This window comes from Onychostruthus taczanowskii, unplaced genomic scaffold (assembly GCF_017590055.1).
Source record: "Onychostruthus taczanowskii isolate IOZ18803 unplaced genomic scaffold, ASM1759005v1 scaffold11, whole genome shotgun sequence".
NCBI classification, from domain to species: domain Eukaryota; kingdom Metazoa; phylum Chordata; class Aves; order Passeriformes; family Passeridae; genus Onychostruthus; species Onychostruthus taczanowskii.
The window spans coordinates 1289203-1307657 of record NW_024497629.1 but is presented as its reverse complement, the minus strand read 5'-3'; the positions used below and the strand labels follow the sequence as shown (position 1 = coordinate 1307657).

The following is an 18455-nucleotide window of genomic DNA, read 5'->3' as shown; positions in this document are numbered from 1 at the left end:
AATTTAAGAATGTTCAGAAATTAGGTAATGTGTCAGAATATCATTGTGGTGGATTTCATTTCCATATCTCTATTTTTATCCCAATCTAACATAAGAATTAAGGGCTTGTGTAGTCAGTTCAGAGAGGAGACAGACTTAGGATTAATATTTCTGCTCCTCTTCATGTTTCCTGGCTTCTGTTGACAGCAAATTTTAAAGAGGGACCAAAAGCCTGAAAGTTAAAAATTTGATTTGATGTGTTGTCCCTCCGAAGGGAATACAGATTAATTAAACCTTACTAAAAAAAAGAAGCTTTCCAGTATCCTGGAACTTCTACTGTTGGGGAAAAAACCCTGTGTTTCATTAGAATCCCTATTAGAAATGGTGCAATTTTTGTATTTTAATTACTGGCATGTACCTTTCTTTTCAACATTTATTTTATTCTTATTTGCCTATTATATTTGAGAATACTCTTGCATGCTTATGGTACTTTTCAAACATCAAATGACAAATGAGAGAGCATAGTTTTACAAAATGTTTTAAATACATTTGGAGTGATTTTCTGAAAAATCTTGGGCCCAAAATTACCATATGATGCCAATTGTCACAAAGACATAGAAAAGTCAAGTCAAAAGGAAGATATGCAAAGTGAAGTGACTTTGCCAGTGTCACACTAGCATTTTGTGACAAAGGAAGGAACAAAGCACAAATGTTTGGGATCTGTTTGGTCTGTGGAACTTTCTGTAAATGTTGTTTAATTACTGTGGTATGAGTGTATTTATCAATTATTATTATCTGAAAGGTTAATAAAATATTTTTTTTTAAAGTAAAAGTTTTCAACCTTTAAAAATATGAATTAAGCATTCAAAGACAAAACTAAGCTCAAATAATAGTGTAGCACTTCTCTGCTGCTTCTTGCTTATTTGTAGACTTGTTACCTTTTAATGGCTTGTGAGAGGAAGGTAGGTGAGCCTGAGGGTCATCACAACTCACTTTTAGGAACACTGTAATCTGTTTTCAGGGGTTGAATTAGAGAACAAACCCATTAAAAATCAAAGTAACGAGCACCCAAATGCTTGTTGATGATAGGGGTTGAGGGCATACAGATTTGTTAGTGGAATAGCTGTGAAGCAAATACATTAAAATAGTGCTAACTATAGACTTTAACCTTATCTCTTGTGTAGCTTTTGACTTGTGCACCTTGGTTTTCTCATGGTTTGTTCTGTTCCTCTCACACAGGGCTACAGGCTCTCGATGTGCAGCAAGCTCTGCTATGCCATAGGAGGTGCCCCAAACCAAGTGGCAGGGAGTGCTGCTTCTTTCTTCCTGCAGATCTACCTGCTAGACATCGCCCATGTAAGTAGCACAAGAAACATTTGCAGACTGTAGACCTAACTCTGATATTGTCAGCCATGTCCCTGGAATGATAAAAGGGGAATTAGTTAATAAATATTTTAAATTGTCTCACTGTCATTGCCTCTAGCTATTCAGCATCCTGGAAACTGCATAAACTTGTCCAGAATTAATTTTTTTTCCTCCTAGTTTTCTTTCTGTCTTGAGATGGCTGTTGTTCACTTCTAGTTTGGGATCATTATTAGAACTTTGGGTGCTGTAGAGCTCACAAACTTGCAGACACAAGGAAAATCAGTTCTCAGGAGTCAAAGAGTGCAAGACAGGAGACATCTGAACACATTAACAGCACCATGCTGAGGTTGTGAAGTTTTGTTCAATTGGTTTAGGTTAAAAATCACTCCAGTTGCAACCAGCAGCCACCACAGTCTGCAGCTGCACCAAGGGAAAAATAGATTGGATATTAGGAGAAAGCTTTTTACAGAAAGGGTGATAAAGTTCTGGAATGGCCTGCCCAGGGAAGTGGTGGAGTCACCATCCCTGGATGTGTTTAGAAACACCCTGGATGTGGCACTTGGTGCCATGGTTTAGTTAAGGTGTCAGGGCTGGGTTGGACTCAGTGATCTTAAAGGTCTCTTCCAACTTAGTGATCCTGTGTGATTCTGTGATAATTTAACGCCAATTTTATTTGTTTTGTCTAAGGTAATTTTGTGGCAAATAAAGCTGAGTTATCCTTCCTGAAGGTTCTTTGCTTCTGGCCTGTGGCTCTCTGGTGCAGAAGCAGACCTGGTGAAACAAAGCACTAGGAGTCATCCCATTCATCTGACTTTCAGCTGCTCCAACTAGATTTCGGAACAGCAGAGACACAAAGAAAATCAATCCATAAGCAATTTTTACTGTTTTGTATTTTCTTGTATGCATGCATGGTAACTAGGACAAAGTACTAGGATAGAAAAAAGGATTTTAGGGAGTTGAGGTTAAATTGCAAGGACTGTGTGAACAACTCTGAAACTACAGGTGGGACTTCAGAACTGATGACTGTTCCTATTTGCTGGAAAAACCAGGAGGTTCTGGGTCAAATATCATTACCCATTTGCTGTCTAAAGGCAGGATATTATGACTGGAGGTGTCCAGAAGTTTGGGTTTATGTTTTTCCTGTAAATTCTGGTATTAAAAGCTGACTTGTGACTTGATAAAATTTTCAACACAGTAAGGTGTGTTGTACAGCTGAGATCATCTTGTGTCTTGTTGAGATCAAAGTCACAAGATGAAGAAAAGGAGCCAGTTTTGGACAGCAGTGCCCAAGATGTTGAGTGGATGGTGTGGAATCTGAGGAGTTGGAGGTGGAAAAAGGAGCTTGGGTTCAGCAGGGAGGTGGAGCAGCTCTGACTAAAGCTGTTGCCCACTGACATCAAGGATGGCAGTACAAAACATTGGAGATGATGAAGCAGGAAGTAAATGAGAAAGACTCCAGCACCATTTCCCCAGGGTGCTTAAAATATCCAATTTCCCCATTCTTTGCTTGCCACAGAAACTGAAAATTCTCAAAGCAAGGGACTGTTCCTTCCTGTGTTTGTGTGCAGTGTCCAGAAAGCTGGGATCCCATCCATGCATCTTTGGGCACTACCTAAATAAGTAACAGCTAAATAATTATTTTATTAACAAGCTTCTACTGAAACCAAATAATTTTGCTTAATGTTGGTGGTGATATACTTACACTTTCATTAAGTGGCTTAATTATTTGTTCCCTGATGGTTTAATTTGTTCTCTGAAGTAGTCCTGCAGGGATTTATTTCAAGGCCTGATAAATAGCTCTGAAATCCTGTGTTCTTTCCCACACATTTTCACGGGAGAGAATGTAATTATATAATCACTACCTGGATTTATTTCTTGCACACTTAGAGAGCAGAATTGTTTTAGCTTCTTGAGAGAATGTGAAAGTCACCAAGTGTAATCTTTCATGTATAATCTTGATCCTTTCTAAGAAAATTGTATTTTCTATTAATTTTCTGTAACTTCCAGTTTTTCAATTTGAATTCCTTGTTCCACCTGAGTTACCTGTATAGACTACAGACATAAATGGAATTCCAAACCATATGGATCCTTGAGTCAAATTGCTAGAGGACACCAAAATTCTCTGATAAAGGGATCCTGGTCTTTATTCTTTTCAAGATGGGTAAATTTTGCATATTTTATCTTGTATTTTATCAACACTGAGAAGTTTCTGGCATTGGTGCTGACAGACACTGTCTAGATTTAGGAGACAAGAAAATGCAGCCAAGGGATGTATAAGCCCATACCGATGATGAAGACAGGGTGAGCATGCAGAATCCACTCCTAACATGAAAGAGATTTTGCTTTTTCCTCAAAGCTTTCTTCCAAAAAATGTCCAAACAAATCTGGAACTCACCTAATTTGTAGGTTTTTGTTCTTGTCCCCCTCATAACTGCAGTATTTCAACCCCTCTATCTTTCTGACTGCTATTTTGTGCTTATTTTGGCTGCCCTGTCACCTGAGGAGCAGTAGTGGGCCTGTGGGCAGCCCTGGTGGGCTACCTGCCACCCTTTGGTGGCTGTGGGAGGGCACCAGCCAGCTAAGGTGGGTCAGCAAGAAGGTGGGACACAGTCCAGTGCTCATCCCAGCTCCATCCCACCAGGCAGCAATGGAATGGAGAGCCACTGTTGTCATCTGCTGGACACTGCCATTCCCAATCCTTCCCTGTTCACAAACTTTCTGGGGTGGAGTGTGTGTCTTGGAGCTGGTGGTGACAGGAACTTTGGCTGCCACTGCAATTTCACCTCATTTGGGCTAAAATGTAGTGGGTGTGATGTCGGAATTCCTTTTGTGCTGGTCGTCCAGGGCATTCAGAGATCACTGCTTCCTTCTTTCACCTCTGAGAGTACACCCACAGCAAATTCTGCAGGCAGGCACCTGCACCAGCTGCGTTCCTGGTGCCACTGCCTGGGAGACAATATCCTTTGCAGGAAAGCAAGGGACACCTGCTCAAGCTTGGTGTTGTGTCAGCTGCATTTTCCAGGCCTTTGGAGCACTGCTGTGTTGAAGCACAGAGATGAAGGGACCTTGTCTGCTCTCGCTGTTTGAGCCCCAGAGGCTCTTTCAGCAGCTCCTCTCAACAGCTGATGTGAGGAATATTCCATTTATATAGGTTTCAATGACTTTTTTTTCAGGACTATAGTTGTAGTGACATGAACTTAGCACTTGGAAGAGAACCCATCTTTTTTAACCATTGTGCAATGGGAATTCCTAATATCTGTACGGACACATGTGGAAAAATAACTACCTTACTTGGGATAAACTGCATTTCTAAATAGTCATTAAAGTATGGTCCACCTGGGTTAATTTCAGAGGTTTTTCTACTTGGCCATTTCATTCTTATGTAATCCTTGAACATTTTTGAAGTGAGATGTGATGGACACGTGCTGGCAACGTTGATTTGAACAGATGTGCCTGACGCAATTCACTTGTCACCGCTCGGTCCCAGGTGGATAAAGTCCGTTGTGCAACAACCTCTTCCTCAGCCACATGCCACCAGTTGGCAGCCTTGTGGCTAATCTCAGGAGAGGAAAAAACATTGCTGGATGTAAACAGTGTAAACAGCCTGCTCTGCCATTTCTGGATCAGGTCAAGGCAAAGATAAGGGGAGGTGGAAATGTGTGGGGAGAAAATGACAGGGGAATTATAGAGGGACTCTGTCAAATTGTATGACTAAAACAAGGACTTTGCTATTTGACTGATACATTTTCCTCATCCCAAACACATTCTGGACATTTCCTTCCTTGCATTTTTCCCTTCTGATCCCTTAATTCACAACACCAATCTCAATGTCTCATTTCTTTGCTATGGGTACCCAGTAGGAATTTCTAGTAGCAGACGTGTTTTTTAAACAAACTATCATTATTCTTTAAAACACTGAGGTGTTTTTTTTCTGGAAAGTTGCTTTATGCTGTTTCATTGTATCATGAAACAATGGCTCTGTTTACTGTATTCTGTCTACTTTCAGATTACTCCGTTTCATGCCTCTTTGGTGCTGTTCATTGGCAAAGCCTCAGGTGCAGTTACTGATCCTGTTGCTGGCTTTTTTATTAGCAAAAGTAGATGGACAAAAATTGGCCGACTGATGCCTTGGTAAGTATATATGTGTACAAATATTTATAGATATATGTGAATATTGACTGTTGTGATCATATAGCCACCTCACTGAATTAGTCTCAGGGATGGTATTCATTCCACATATATAAAATAAAAACTAAAAATTGCCATGTCATCTTTAACTTGTTCACACGTGAAAACACAGAAGAGATTTTCTACCACTGGAGATGCAAACAAATAAAGCCAATAGACTGTATTTTTAGCAAAACTGGAAGCTGAGATCTAAAACTTAAATCTGTGGTTGAATTTTCATCTTTGTCTAGATTTCTTTAGTTTGACTTCACTCTTTCACAAAGTTGGAACTTATTTCTACTTATGTCCTAGAGTGCCTTCACATCTCACAATCAGGAGAACTTCCAGGAGCTCCTTTAGCCTTTCAGTTCAGGCCTTTCAGTTCAGGCAAGGATGCGTGCACAGCTGTAGAACAAACGTGTGCATGGATGTGGAATAGATGTGACACCCTGGCCCCAAAGGGCTCAGCAGCCAGCACTGCCATGGCACTGTGTGAGGCTCTTACAGCACTCATCAGGGTCCCATAGTCAGAACAATCATCCCATAGTCAGAATATTCATTAAAAAATACTGCCATGGCACTGTGTGAGGCTCTTACAGCACTCATCAGGGTCCTGCTTCTCTTGCATCCCATAGTCAGAACATTCATTAAAAAACCACCACGACTCTTACAATGAGTGAGATGCTGCAAGGTTTTGATTTTTTTGTGAAGGAAGTGTGTGATGTTTCACTGTGACATCTTACCCACATGCACGTGCTGTCCATGTGCTCTAAGGAGAGGTTAGAACAATGAATGTTGGCCATATAGCAATGAGACTGGCAGGTGGGAAACAAGAAAAACTGGAAAAAGATTTGGCCTTGCCAGAGGAACTCATCGATGCCACAGGGCATGTGTTTGTTGGTTTTTAGTGTTTTGGAAGCCAAGAGGAGATTGACTGCTTTGTGAAATAGGGAGTCTTTCTTCATTTTATCTCGTACATTATATGGCTGTATTGTAAGATATTTTAAATTAATTGCAAATTTTTAATTTATATAACCCACAAACTTGATTTACAACAAAAATCTAAGAGTAAATGTGTCATGAGCAAGGAAGTTGAAATTTCAGGGAAAAAAGGAGCACAGTTTTTTAGTTGATTCTCTTGCTGTTTTGCAGTCTTACAGCTACAGAAACTTGTCCATGGGCAGCTTATATCTGACAAAATAGAGAAGGCAAGTACTCATCAGAAAAAGGCTGGGATCAGCTGCTCTTGGCCCAGTAAACAGGATCTTGAGGTAGAAGTTAAGCTTTTTGTCAAGTCTCATGGGAAAAGAGGAGCTTACTGCTGTTTCTCTTTTCAGGATTTGGTTAGTGGCCAGGTAAATGGTGTGGTTTTTAATGACCACTGAATTAACCAAATAAAAAAGCTACCCAAAAGGAAAACAATGGAATTTTTATACAAACTCCATTAGAAGTATTCTGAGTAAAAGTTTTTTTTGAAGTTTTCTGAAAATACAGCAAGTCCATATGTTTATTGTTAGTGTTACACTGATGTTAGAATGATTCCTGTCCTAGCACAAGCATGAACTTATCAACCCTTTTCACTGTAAACCAGCTCCAGCACATCTTGCACTTCTTACAGGAAAAGTGCTTATCTAGCACCACCTTTCATCAAACAGCTGCTTTCTTTACAGGAGGATTTTGTCTGGGTTTTTTTGGTAACTAATATTTTCATGGAAATTCTGTTCCTAGACTTTGAGAGTCAGGCCATTTTTTTTACAAAGCAAAAAACGGGTCTTCCCTTAGCTTAAAAATACTTTAGTATTTTGATTTTTTTCTGACTTCTTAACAATATAGAATGAAGCAATAAATTTTTTTTCAGTCATTAAAGCTTGCCAGCAAAGCAAGAACCTTAGTAAGGGAGGTGAATGTATAACTATCACTTAATACTGTCCTCAATATAACACAAAGTCATCAATCACTTATTTAATGGCTTTAAAAGGCAGAAGCAGACATTGACTTGAAATACTGGTCTAATATTTTGTCAGAAGAGATAATAGCTGACAATCAGATATTCAGCAGTTCCAGCAAGGCTTTGAAAACTCCCTGGCATTAGAGAGGAAAGGAAAATGAGAGAAAGGGCAGAACAATACCAAGAGGGTTGTTGCCAAACAGTTGCATGAAAAAGTGACTGTGAAGATATTTAATGTGATGACTCTGCCTGGACACCATCTGGAAGAGCTCGTGTTTTGGAGAGGAAGGTAGATTCCCTGAGATGTGTTAGGATTTTACCCTTGTTTATGTTTTCCATTGCTGTGGGTGAACTGTGGGCTGGGGACTGGAAGGGCAGAGAATACCAGAACCTGGCACTTTCCTGGTAAATGTTCAGCTCCCAGTGATGCTGTCCATCCCAAAGAGCAGTGTGGGAAAGCCATTGTTTTACTAAACTATTTACCCACATTACTCTTTTGTATTCCAGGTTTTCAGTTCACGATTGCAAAATAATCAGCTGACCCCCAATGTCAGTAGTGCTGTTGTGAAGGGATTAATCTGTTTTCTCTTTTATGTGTTTGGAAATTTTTTGTTAGGATCTTGGTCATCCAAATACATTGTTCAGTGCCTGTTTTACAAGAATGCAGGACAGGTCTGATGCTGCAGCTCAGACTTTTAGGAAATAATAGCATCTGAACAATTCTGTATTGTGGAGTTTGACAAATGCTATTTGCCTGAAATAGGTTTTAGACTAATGTCATTAATTGCTGGTTAATGGCAATGTCTGGAGTATAAGTTTCCGTGGTTCTTTTTTTTTAAGCCACCTTCCTCTCTGAAGATGATCCTTTTGTGTTTGAAGTGATTAGGGGTTAAATGGAGGAAATGATCATTTACCCAACTAGACACAGTGTAGGAGCTTTCACAGTGGGATGTCCATTGTCTCTTTTGCTTTTTTGAGTGTTTTTAGGTGTACCATCATATTTGCACTTGCTTGAAGTAGCAGTGAGGACACTAAGTTCAGGGGAAAACCAAAGGCACTAAAATGAGAAGGGGGAATATCAATAATAATAAACTCATGTAAAAAGTTCTGGAGTATGCAAAGACATGATGAGAGAGCTTAGTTTTTAGTGATTCTTTCTAATAAATGTGTAATCTGAGACGTGTGCCAAGGGATGGCAATATATGTGTGCTGTTACAGTGCGTGTGAAAGGAAGTTATGTCTCTTCTGAGTGGGATATTAATTTAAGAATACCTCTTTTTTCAGATTTTCTGGGGTTTTTTTCCGCTTTATGAAAGTATTAATCTGCATATTTATATCTTTTATATTCATATTAATATATTTTATATTAATCTGTGTATTTAATGAACACTAAATTTTGATATTTAAAAGCATACATTACTGCAGTTAGAAAAACTGCACATAAATTATCTTATATTGATTATTAGCAGGAAAATTTAATGCTCTTTGCTATCATTATTTTAAGATTGTTGATGTGTGTTAATTTTCTTCTCAGGGTGCTGGCATGTACACCCTTCACGATAGTCTCTTATTTTTTAATGTGGTACCTGCCTCCGTTTGTCTCAGGAAGAGTTGCTTGGTATCTGACTTTCCACTGCCTTTTCCAGGCACTGACCACAGTAAGTAGATTACAGACCATGATGTTCTCAGCAGGAACTTGCTGGTTGTCTGCCTATATTACAGCATTCATATTTAGTAAACTTGTTTTCACATTTTACTTCAACTTCTAGTGAGTTTACGGGACAGGCAGATGCCCTTTTATCAAACTCTGCTGGTTGATGGTTTCTACCAATGCTTTTTCTGGTGAATGAACTGCTAATTCATCCAGGTCACTGCCCTCAACTCATTCTTGTATAGATGTTCCTTATTCCAGTTGGACATCCAACTTCTCATAACTTCTCAGGAGCAAATGAGGAATTCTGTATTCCTATGTTAAGCTTGAATATTTCCGTAAGTCCTTTATTTCCCCAATAGAAAGATGGTCCAGAAGACATCCATAATGGTTTTAAATAATTTCTTTTCTCTTTCTTTTGAAAGACAAACACAGGGTTTCCATGGCAGTTTTGAAGTTGTCATTTTTGATGGAGGTGAACAGAAATGCATTTCATACAAACATTTTGGGATGCAGAGTGCAAGACTTAATTTGGCTACAGATCTCTGGGGTGGTGGGAACACCACAGAGAACTTGATTATTCAAGCAGGTTCATGTCCCAGTTCCACTTTGCAATGGTTCTTAACTTATGCTTAAATTAAGGAGTGTGTGGCACAGTGGTGCTGAAAGAGCAGTTTTCACTCATCTCCTGGATTTACATAATTAGACAGACGTTTGATTTTGGATATTTGTGTAGTCTTCTGGCTTGAATAAAGTGGGAAACAGTATTTCTTCTTTATGGCTTTGCTTACTGTCAGTTAGCTCAAGCTAGGAACACGACAGTGTCCTAGTGCAAAGAAAGCAAAGTTCTTTTGAGTCTCGGTAAAGGATGTTTTCCCAAGGAAACTGAAGGAGCACAACATCAAGGTAAACCCTCTGGGTATTTTATTATTTATTATTTGTATTCTGAAAGATACTGTTTTCCTTTTATATTCTTTTGAAACCAGAAAGAAAAGGCAGGTCTTTGTGCTAAGACATTGGTTGAGGGTTCTCAGCTTTCTGAATGAATGTTCTAAATTAATTCCAAAATCCCATTAAACCATTTTCTTGGATATCAAAGGAATACAGCAGTTTTACCCTGACATTTCCTATGTTCTTTCTTTCCACAGTTGTTCCAAGTACCATACTCTGCCCTCACCATGTTTCTCAGCACGGACCAGAAGGAGAGAGATTCTGCAACAGCGTATCGTGAGTGTGCTCTGGGCTCTCTCTTGGGGATTGGGGATGAGTTTTATTGAAAATCCTTCTTAATCTATAGGAAGTTCCTAGTGACTTGAGTCCCTAAACTGGACTTTTATAAGAATGTTTTAATATGTGATGAAAACTAATTTGTCTTCAAAGGAATTGCGTTTTTCTAGTTAAATAGGAGACGTTAATATTTAATTCTCTCAAATTGTCTGATTAACTATAAACTCTTTTTGGTTTATTGCTAGCCAGAGGAAACAATAAAAAAATCACTCCTAACCAAGTCAGAATAAGGAATAATGATTTAATTTCAAAGTGATTTGTAGGGGAAAAGCCAAGAAACATTAAATTAAAGAAAGCATGAAAGTAATTTTGAAGAGTTTATTGTTTTGGTTTTGTTTGGGGTTTGTTGTTTTGTTTTGTTGCCTTCTTTTTTTAGTTCATATTTCCGTAGATTTATGTGTTTCATGTTACAAATTCAAATGCCAAACCTGTTTTCTCAGAAAAAAATTTGAGAACTCATAGAACCAAGACACCTGATCTCACCAAAAAGGAAAGTAATTTTGTGTGCATGTTCACACCCACTGAAATATCTTTTTTCATTTCATCTGTGTTTTTTAAATTAATTCTGACACACACCAGGTAGTTTAAAGGCAGATCTTGTTGTAATATAGCTAGTACACTCTGAGTGTACTAGTTAAAAGAATGAGGCTTTCCAGGCCATATCTCTGGCTCTTCAACAACCAAAACCAGACAAACTTTTAGCTTTGAAGCAAATCAATCAGACCAAAAAAAAAAAAAAATGCAGTGAAAATATTTTCAAGATTTCCTGTATAGGTCATAAATTGAATGCAAGAACAGTTTCCTCCCCTCCTACTCTCTTCAGCTCTGTTCTCATGCCTCCTTTACTGTGTAACTGCATCAAGCAAGGTAAAGAGAAAAAAGTCAAATATTACATGTAAGACTTCTCTATGTCTTAACTTGTCCTTAAAGCATTGCTTAAGAATAAGTTATAGGTTTTTTTGTTGCATCTGTTTTCTCTTCCTGGCAAGATCCCTTTTCTCTTCCATTGGTCCTTCTAACCCTCAAAATAATAGATTATGTTAAAACTCACAGAGGCACAGTGAAATATCGAGAAGTACTGAAAATGTAATGTCAAAAATTCTAGATATGATATCCCCTGAGCAACCCAATCCCTCTCCAGAGACATGGAACTGTTGCAATTTGCATTTCCATCAACTATCTTTAAGAAAAAGTCTGGACTGGCAGTCACAGGACAGGACTAAACAGCAGGAGATTCCAGTTGTGTTATTCTTTGGCATCGACTGTATTCTGAGTCATCTGGCCTAAATTCTAGCTAAATCCATGTACCTAGTGTTTTCTATTGTCTGGTTTTATGTCTTCAGAGGCTGTGATCCAAATAAATGTGCTTTCTGATCTGCTAGTCCCATGCAGGGCTTCACAGACATGTGAAACTTGTACTCATAAAAGCTGTTCAACTCCGTGGCTGAGAGGTGTCACATATTTATGGTGTCATTTTATTGTTCAGAAAATGTTTAACTTTTGAGTGTACAGCTGTTCCCCTAATTCACAACCAAATTAAGGTGGTGGAATGAACCATAGTTCTGACTTTTCAAATGTTGGTATTTTTGTGCATGTTGATCTAGTATTTGTTTGGAGCAAAGTTTTCTTGTAATGGTTATGCTTACGTGAGAAACTTTTTCTTTACCTTTTCCTTTTTTTGGTGAGTGTTTTACTTAAACACTTCTGCCTCTCTTTGGGCTTCACAGAGAATTCTTTCTGTTGATAGACTGTCTTGGATCTAGTCAGTTGTTCAGGCATTTCTTCAACTGTAAAAGAAAAACAGCTGTGTAATATGAAGTGGGCTCTTGAAAATAAGGTTGGGATCAGAGGATCCATTACCCTCTGCTGGAGACAAGCAGAACTGCTTATTATAAATTTTATTCTGCTGTTGCTAATAATGCAAGGTAGAAATACTGGATTCTAAAGTTGCTTTAACATAACTCCTACCTACATTCTGGCCAAAATATACCTACTTCAAGATACAGTCTGCTGGCAGATCAGCTTTCTTGGCTGATGTGGAAAGTAATACATCATAAATTCTGAGCACACAAGAACCTTGAAGGATACCTGTTCCTCAGCTCTTGCTGCTACTTAGAATATAGTTTCACAGTGGTTGTATTTCTGGTGCCTCTAATGATGCTTCTGGGTTTTATTCTATACGAGTTCTTGATAAAATGCAGATGTAGAGCCCCAGACAAAGGTTATGAATGTGTAGGTGGTGTTTTGAGTGAAGGGTGTGATCTGAGTGCGTTGCCTTTGCGCTGAGTTTGGAAGCTCTGCAACGCCCACCTGAGACCAGTTTGTGTCCGAACACTTCAGACCAGACTGGAGTTAGATTTCCACCATCTGCCAGGATTTTTGTGTGCATGGACTGAATTGCACCATTGCTTGTAAGATTGGATGTGAAGTTTGGGGAAGGGGCTTTTTTTGCTTCCCATTGGTTTAAATTAGTGTTGTGTGGCACCTCAAATTTTCCACTCTAAAGCATTCTCAGTTTGGGAACAAAGCAGCAATGGTTTAAAAGTTCTGGGTCTCCTAGGGAGCCTCTCTTCCCTTTTCCTTGGTGGATCTTGCACAGCTACAGCCTGCATTGCTGCACTGTCTGAACCCCTCACAATCTGTGTGCGCTGCCCTCCCTTTAGATGGTGAAGGTTTTTTATTCCCTTACAGGGCACACACAAAAAGTCTCATGTCTGAGGTCACTGAAGGCTGTTATAGATCAGGGGACTTGAATAAACATGAACCTAGGAGCTTTTGAAACAGCTGCCACATCCCAGAGGGAGCATGATAACCACCAGGACACAACCTGCTCTGGAAGCATCCCTTCAGGATCCTCCATGGTGCTTCTCAGAAAGGAACACATGACCCTGGGAGCCACTGAAAGAGAAGAAACAGAAAAAAAAGCCTGAAGTCTGGGTCAATGAGAAGTCCATTCCCTCACAAATAGGAAGACTTTCCCCCCATCTTTAATCTATTCATACATTCAGCCCTAATATACCTTTATGCAAAATGTGTAAAAAGTCTCTGGAGCTAGGACAGGAATTCAGTTTATCTCCTGGCCATGGGGATGCTGGATATGGCCATATTGCAGGGAAACAGGCACAGCAGGCTTGAAATCCCTCAGGGTGAGGAGCGTCTAGAACCCCAATTTCTCATCATTTGCCTTAACAGAGCTGCAACACCTGGTCAGGTTGTTGATTGATTTAGTGAGATGATGCCCATGGTTAGATTTTTGTTTTCCTAAGTGGTGGCTCTGGTTGGTTTCTTTTTAGATGATCCCTTTTTCTGGTGAGAATTAGTGATCTGAATCATTCTCTGAGGTTGAGGTAGGTAGTTCTGCCTGACTCTGGCCTTAGGCAATTAAGAACAGCACCTGCTGTTTCCAAGAGCTTTGTAGCTGTACTATTTCCATAAACCTGAGGCAAGTATCACTTTATTTTACAGTTGAGGGACTCAGAGGTCTGATTAGATAAGTGTTTCACAAGTTGCTGTCAAGTTTGAGACGGACAGTCTGATGTCATGACTTCAAGTCCTACTTTGGAAAAAATGGCATTTAAAAAATACTTCCACTCTGGTCCTCAAGATGAAAGATCTCCACATTATCCCCTTGTGGCTCCTGATCTCAGCATTCACATCTCTCATGCAGCTTGTATAGAAAAGGCTCTTTCATGGATGCTTCTTCTCAAAGCTGATGAGAAAATAAATGACAAAACTCTCTTTCCTTGAAACTGTTCTATTACTGACCTTTCAGTTCTTCTGTTTTTGGCGTTGCTCATTCCTGTAAGAGGAAATGGTTTGATAACATTTCCCTTCAGTGAGACAGATGAGCAAGATTCTCATCCTCAGTGCACATTTGTGCTTCCATTCTTTAGGAATGACCATGGAAGTGCTTGGGACCTTGATTGGAGCTGCACTTCAGGGGCAGATTGTGGCCAGCGCTCACGTCTCTCCCCACTGCGCTGTGAATCCCTCAGCAAACACCACTGACTCCTGGCATGACACTCCCAGCATTCCAGACCCCTCAGATCCCCTGTCTCATCAAGTAAGTGTCCATGGGAGCACACTAAAATATCCTGTGGAGAAGGGTGGGGAAGTTTCTCTAATACTAGATCATATCCATCTGGATGAGTGTGAACACGACTTCTGTGAAGTCAGTGATGCTGGAGCTGAGGCAGTGACCTTGTTGCAGACAATGCTTTCCATCTTTGCTGTCCTTGCAACCCCTCAGTGTGACACCAGAATTTCTTTGAGGAGCTTTGCAGGAGGTGCCAAACCCAAAAAGCAGCTGGGAGGGACATGGCCACCCTTCCTTTTCACGAGGGGCTGATTTACAGTTTAGAAGCTTAGTAAGAAAAGCACATTTTACCCCTCCAGAAATACTCCATCAATTCTGGGGTCCTCAGCACAAGGAAGACATGGACCTATTAGAGCAGAGCCTGAGGAGGGTCACAAAAATGATCAGAAGGTTGAAGGACATCTCCTGTGAATACAGGCTGAGAGTTGGATTTGTTCAGCCCAGAGGAGAGAAAATTCCAGGGAGAACTTATTGCAGCATTTCAGTACAAAAAGGAGGTTTTAAAGAAAGATGATGAAACTTTTAACCAGAGTTTGTAATGACAGGACAAGAAGGAATGATTTTAAACTGAAAGAGGGTACATTTAGATTAGATATTAGGAGATTTTTTTTTTAATTTTTTTTTTTTTTGGAATGAGAGGGGCAAGGGACTGGCACAGGTTGCCCAGAGAAGCTGTGGATGCCCCATCCCTGGAAGCGCTGAAGACCAGGTTGGATGTGGCTCAGAGCAATCTGGTCCAGTGGAAGATGTCCCTGCCCATGGCAGAGGGTTGGAATGAGATGATCTTTGAAAGTCCTACCCAACCCAAACTATTGTATGATTCCATAAAAAAATGGTGGCTACAGCAGGATCTTTCACTGATTTCCAAAGGAGTTACCACTGGAGATCTCCTGTAGAGATTAATGGCAATTTTGTGAACAAAACTCTAAGTCCTATTTACAGTCTGTACTTTTGTGAAGGTCCAAAGCACTGTTGAAAGTAAATGGTTGGTAACACCCCATTAGTGGGGGCAGATCTCAGTGGTTAACATGTGGAATGAACCTAGGCATCCATGCTTATTTATTTAATTTTCCATGACAGGCTTTTCCTGTAATTTTGTACAAATAATTTAATCTCCTCGTACTTGAGTTATATTTTTTGAGAAACAAAGAAGGTTTTGTATCTGGGAGGAAAACCTAAAACCTGATCCAAACCTCAGCTAACACAATTTGATAGTCTTCCATTGTTTGCAGTGGTCTTGAAACAGGCCCTGATTTAAACAATTACATTGTGTAGTGGTTTTTTTTTTCCCCTATGTAACTTGTGAAATCAGCAGATTGTTGGTTCCAATTTACCAACTGCTGGATTCATCCTTTCATTTTATACTTTCATTTGTTGCTCTGTCAGTGCAAGTACCAACCAGTATATAAAATACCCTATGAAGAAGATTCCTTGAACTGAATCTAATCTCAAATGCTTGATGCAAATGAGGAAGTACATATTTGTGCTCTTCCTAATGCAGTGCAGTAGCTCCTATTATGATGCTTCAGCAGCAGTAAAATCACAAGCTAAGATATTTATGTTTTTATTTATGTTTTGGATTTGCATACTCAGGCATCAGCACTGGTGGTCCAAGAAGGGGACAAAGCCTTGCCTCCCCCCATTCCCAGACACTATTCTTTGCCTCTGTGCCACCTGATCCTTGTTTTTTTGGCACAGGTTTCTCATAGAGCTGATCTGGGCAACAGTCTGAGGACAGCTGCGCTGCTTCTCTAGCTGGCCATGCCATTTTATGGCTGAATAATGTGTTTTTGAAGATGCTTGTAACTTGTAGAGTGTGTTTTAATGAGATACAGAACATCATCCTGCCCTCCTTTTTAGCTTCTGGGATGATGGTTTGATGTGGAACACTACTGTGTTTATTACACCTCTGTGAATTGTCAAGACGAGTAGCTTGAAAAGTCATGGAGCAAGCTGAATTTCATTGCACAGCAGATTCTCTGTCTGAATCTGCTTCAGACTGAAATCCTCAATTTCTATTTTGAAATCTCTGAAATGGCTCTGTTTAACCATATGTGCTTTCCTGTCCTTTTTGAGATAGGAGGGAGATAAAGAATAAAACTTCACAATGGGTTGATGTTAAGTAGTTTTTTATTTTGAAAAATTAGCAAAAATCCATAGACTAAAGTAGCCAGAGTTTGTAGGTAGAGGCAATATCTTTCATTAAACTAGATACTAAAACTGGAAATTGTGGGAAAGCTTTTAGACACAAACATTTTTCAGATCTGAAGTTGCAGTGTGACTGGAAACCTGTCCTTTGTTCACACCACACAGCAGAATATGCACCTAATTAACTGCACAACAAAGAGGACATCTTGAATTGGATCTTGATGGATCTTGAATTTTGGTTGTTGGGCTGATGGGCATTAAGTTACAAGTTGAGGCAAGACTAGATTAATTGAACTTGAAGTACCTCCATCAGGAAATATTTAGAAGACGGCAAAACTTGACTTTTAGTGCCCTTCAGGAGTATGACCCTGACTCTTTTTGTCACAAGGACTAATTCTTAGCTGCTCAAGAACACCTAGTTTTAAAAAGCACTTAGTGAACAACTGGCATTATTTTGCTCCTTATTGAAAAAAAGGAAGTGGAAGAAATGGTAATTTTTAAGCTCTCCTGAAGTTGTTACTATAAGCTTATGAATGGATCTTTATTACTGGAAACCAAACATGGGTATTGATGTTGTAGAGTTGTAGATGGGCTAACAAGTTTTGTTCAGGGTTAGAGAATCTTATCTGGCCTACCACGAGTATCTTTGATGGTTTAAGCTCAAATTACATTTAATGATGGCCTATGAAACACAACATTTAATTCAAATGCTTCAAGCAAATTAAAAAATATATTAAAACAAAATATGAACATCATAAAGGAGTCCTGTTACTATCCTTTTTTTAAATTCCCATCTCTCCTGGCCCAGCTACATTTTAGGCTGAAATTGCCTTGTTTAAGTGAATTCAGATATCTCCACTACTGCACTCTGTATTCTGTGCAACCAGCAGTGTGAAAGTATTGTGACTTAATTTGAAGCTCTGATATAAAAAAAATACCAAACCTTTATCCCATATAAAGAATAGTCCTGCATTCCTTTATCTCACCAAGTTATTTTCTGAAATGTAAACATCTTAACAAAAGCTGTTTTCTTGAAAATTTTCCATGCTTACATGGTTCATCTGAATGCATTTGCACCTATACTAAGTGTCTTTATATTTTGAAGTGCATTCTTGTAATTGCATTTTTTTTGCCAACTTCTTCTTAGACTTATAATAATTTCATCTAGAATATATAACCAATAATTCAGAATTCAGTTTTCCTATCAAGTAATCATTGTTTCATAAAGCTCTATAAGCTATCTTTGATAACACAGTATAAGGAAAAGTATTACATCATACTAAAGCAAAATATTTTTTAAAGCTTTAATTCAAAGTCAGTGTAATCAGAGTCAGAAGCAGTAAATGTGATCTGGTGGTGTGAGAGGCATCCTTGGAGGGTTTGCTCCCCTGGATAAAAGGAAGCAGAGATTTCTGAATTTGCTTGCATATTTCACTAAATAACTGGGGAAACCAGCATGCAAGGTAACATAGTCTCAAAACATTGGCATGTAAGTATGATTTCTAAAATTCATTATTATCATCATGTGACATTATTATCATTATGTGTAAACGCAGAAAACGTAGTAGCTATGTTGACATCAGTGCTGAGAACTCTCCCATACACCATGAAATTCCAGATTGCAGTCTGTGTAGCCAGATCAACTGGACTTACTGAAAATTAGAATGTCTCTGTGGATGATGCATGGTTTTGATTAGGTGACTGTATATGTCTGTGGTTAGTCTCAACATAAGCAAATTTTTAAAACATTCAGGTTGCCAGCACAGGAACCCTTTTGTTCACTGCTTCTTCTTTTTTTTTTTTTTTTTTTTTTT

At 39.1% G+C, this 18455-nt stretch overlaps 1 protein-coding gene across 1 annotated transcript in view; it reads left to right on the top strand.

The window, feature by feature from the left end:
- MFSD2B (major facilitator superfamily domain containing 2B) overlaps nucleotides 1–18455 on the top strand; it is a 40861-nt gene that overhangs the window by 6492 nt on the left and 15914 nt on the right. The window contains 5 exon segments of the mRNA XM_041421715.1: nucleotides 1219–1335; nucleotides 5351–5475; nucleotides 8994–9117; nucleotides 10259–10337; nucleotides 14291–14460. Coding sequence (XP_041277649.1) covers nucleotides 1219–1335; nucleotides 5351–5475; nucleotides 8994–9117; nucleotides 10259–10337; nucleotides 14291–14460 — 615 coding nt within the window.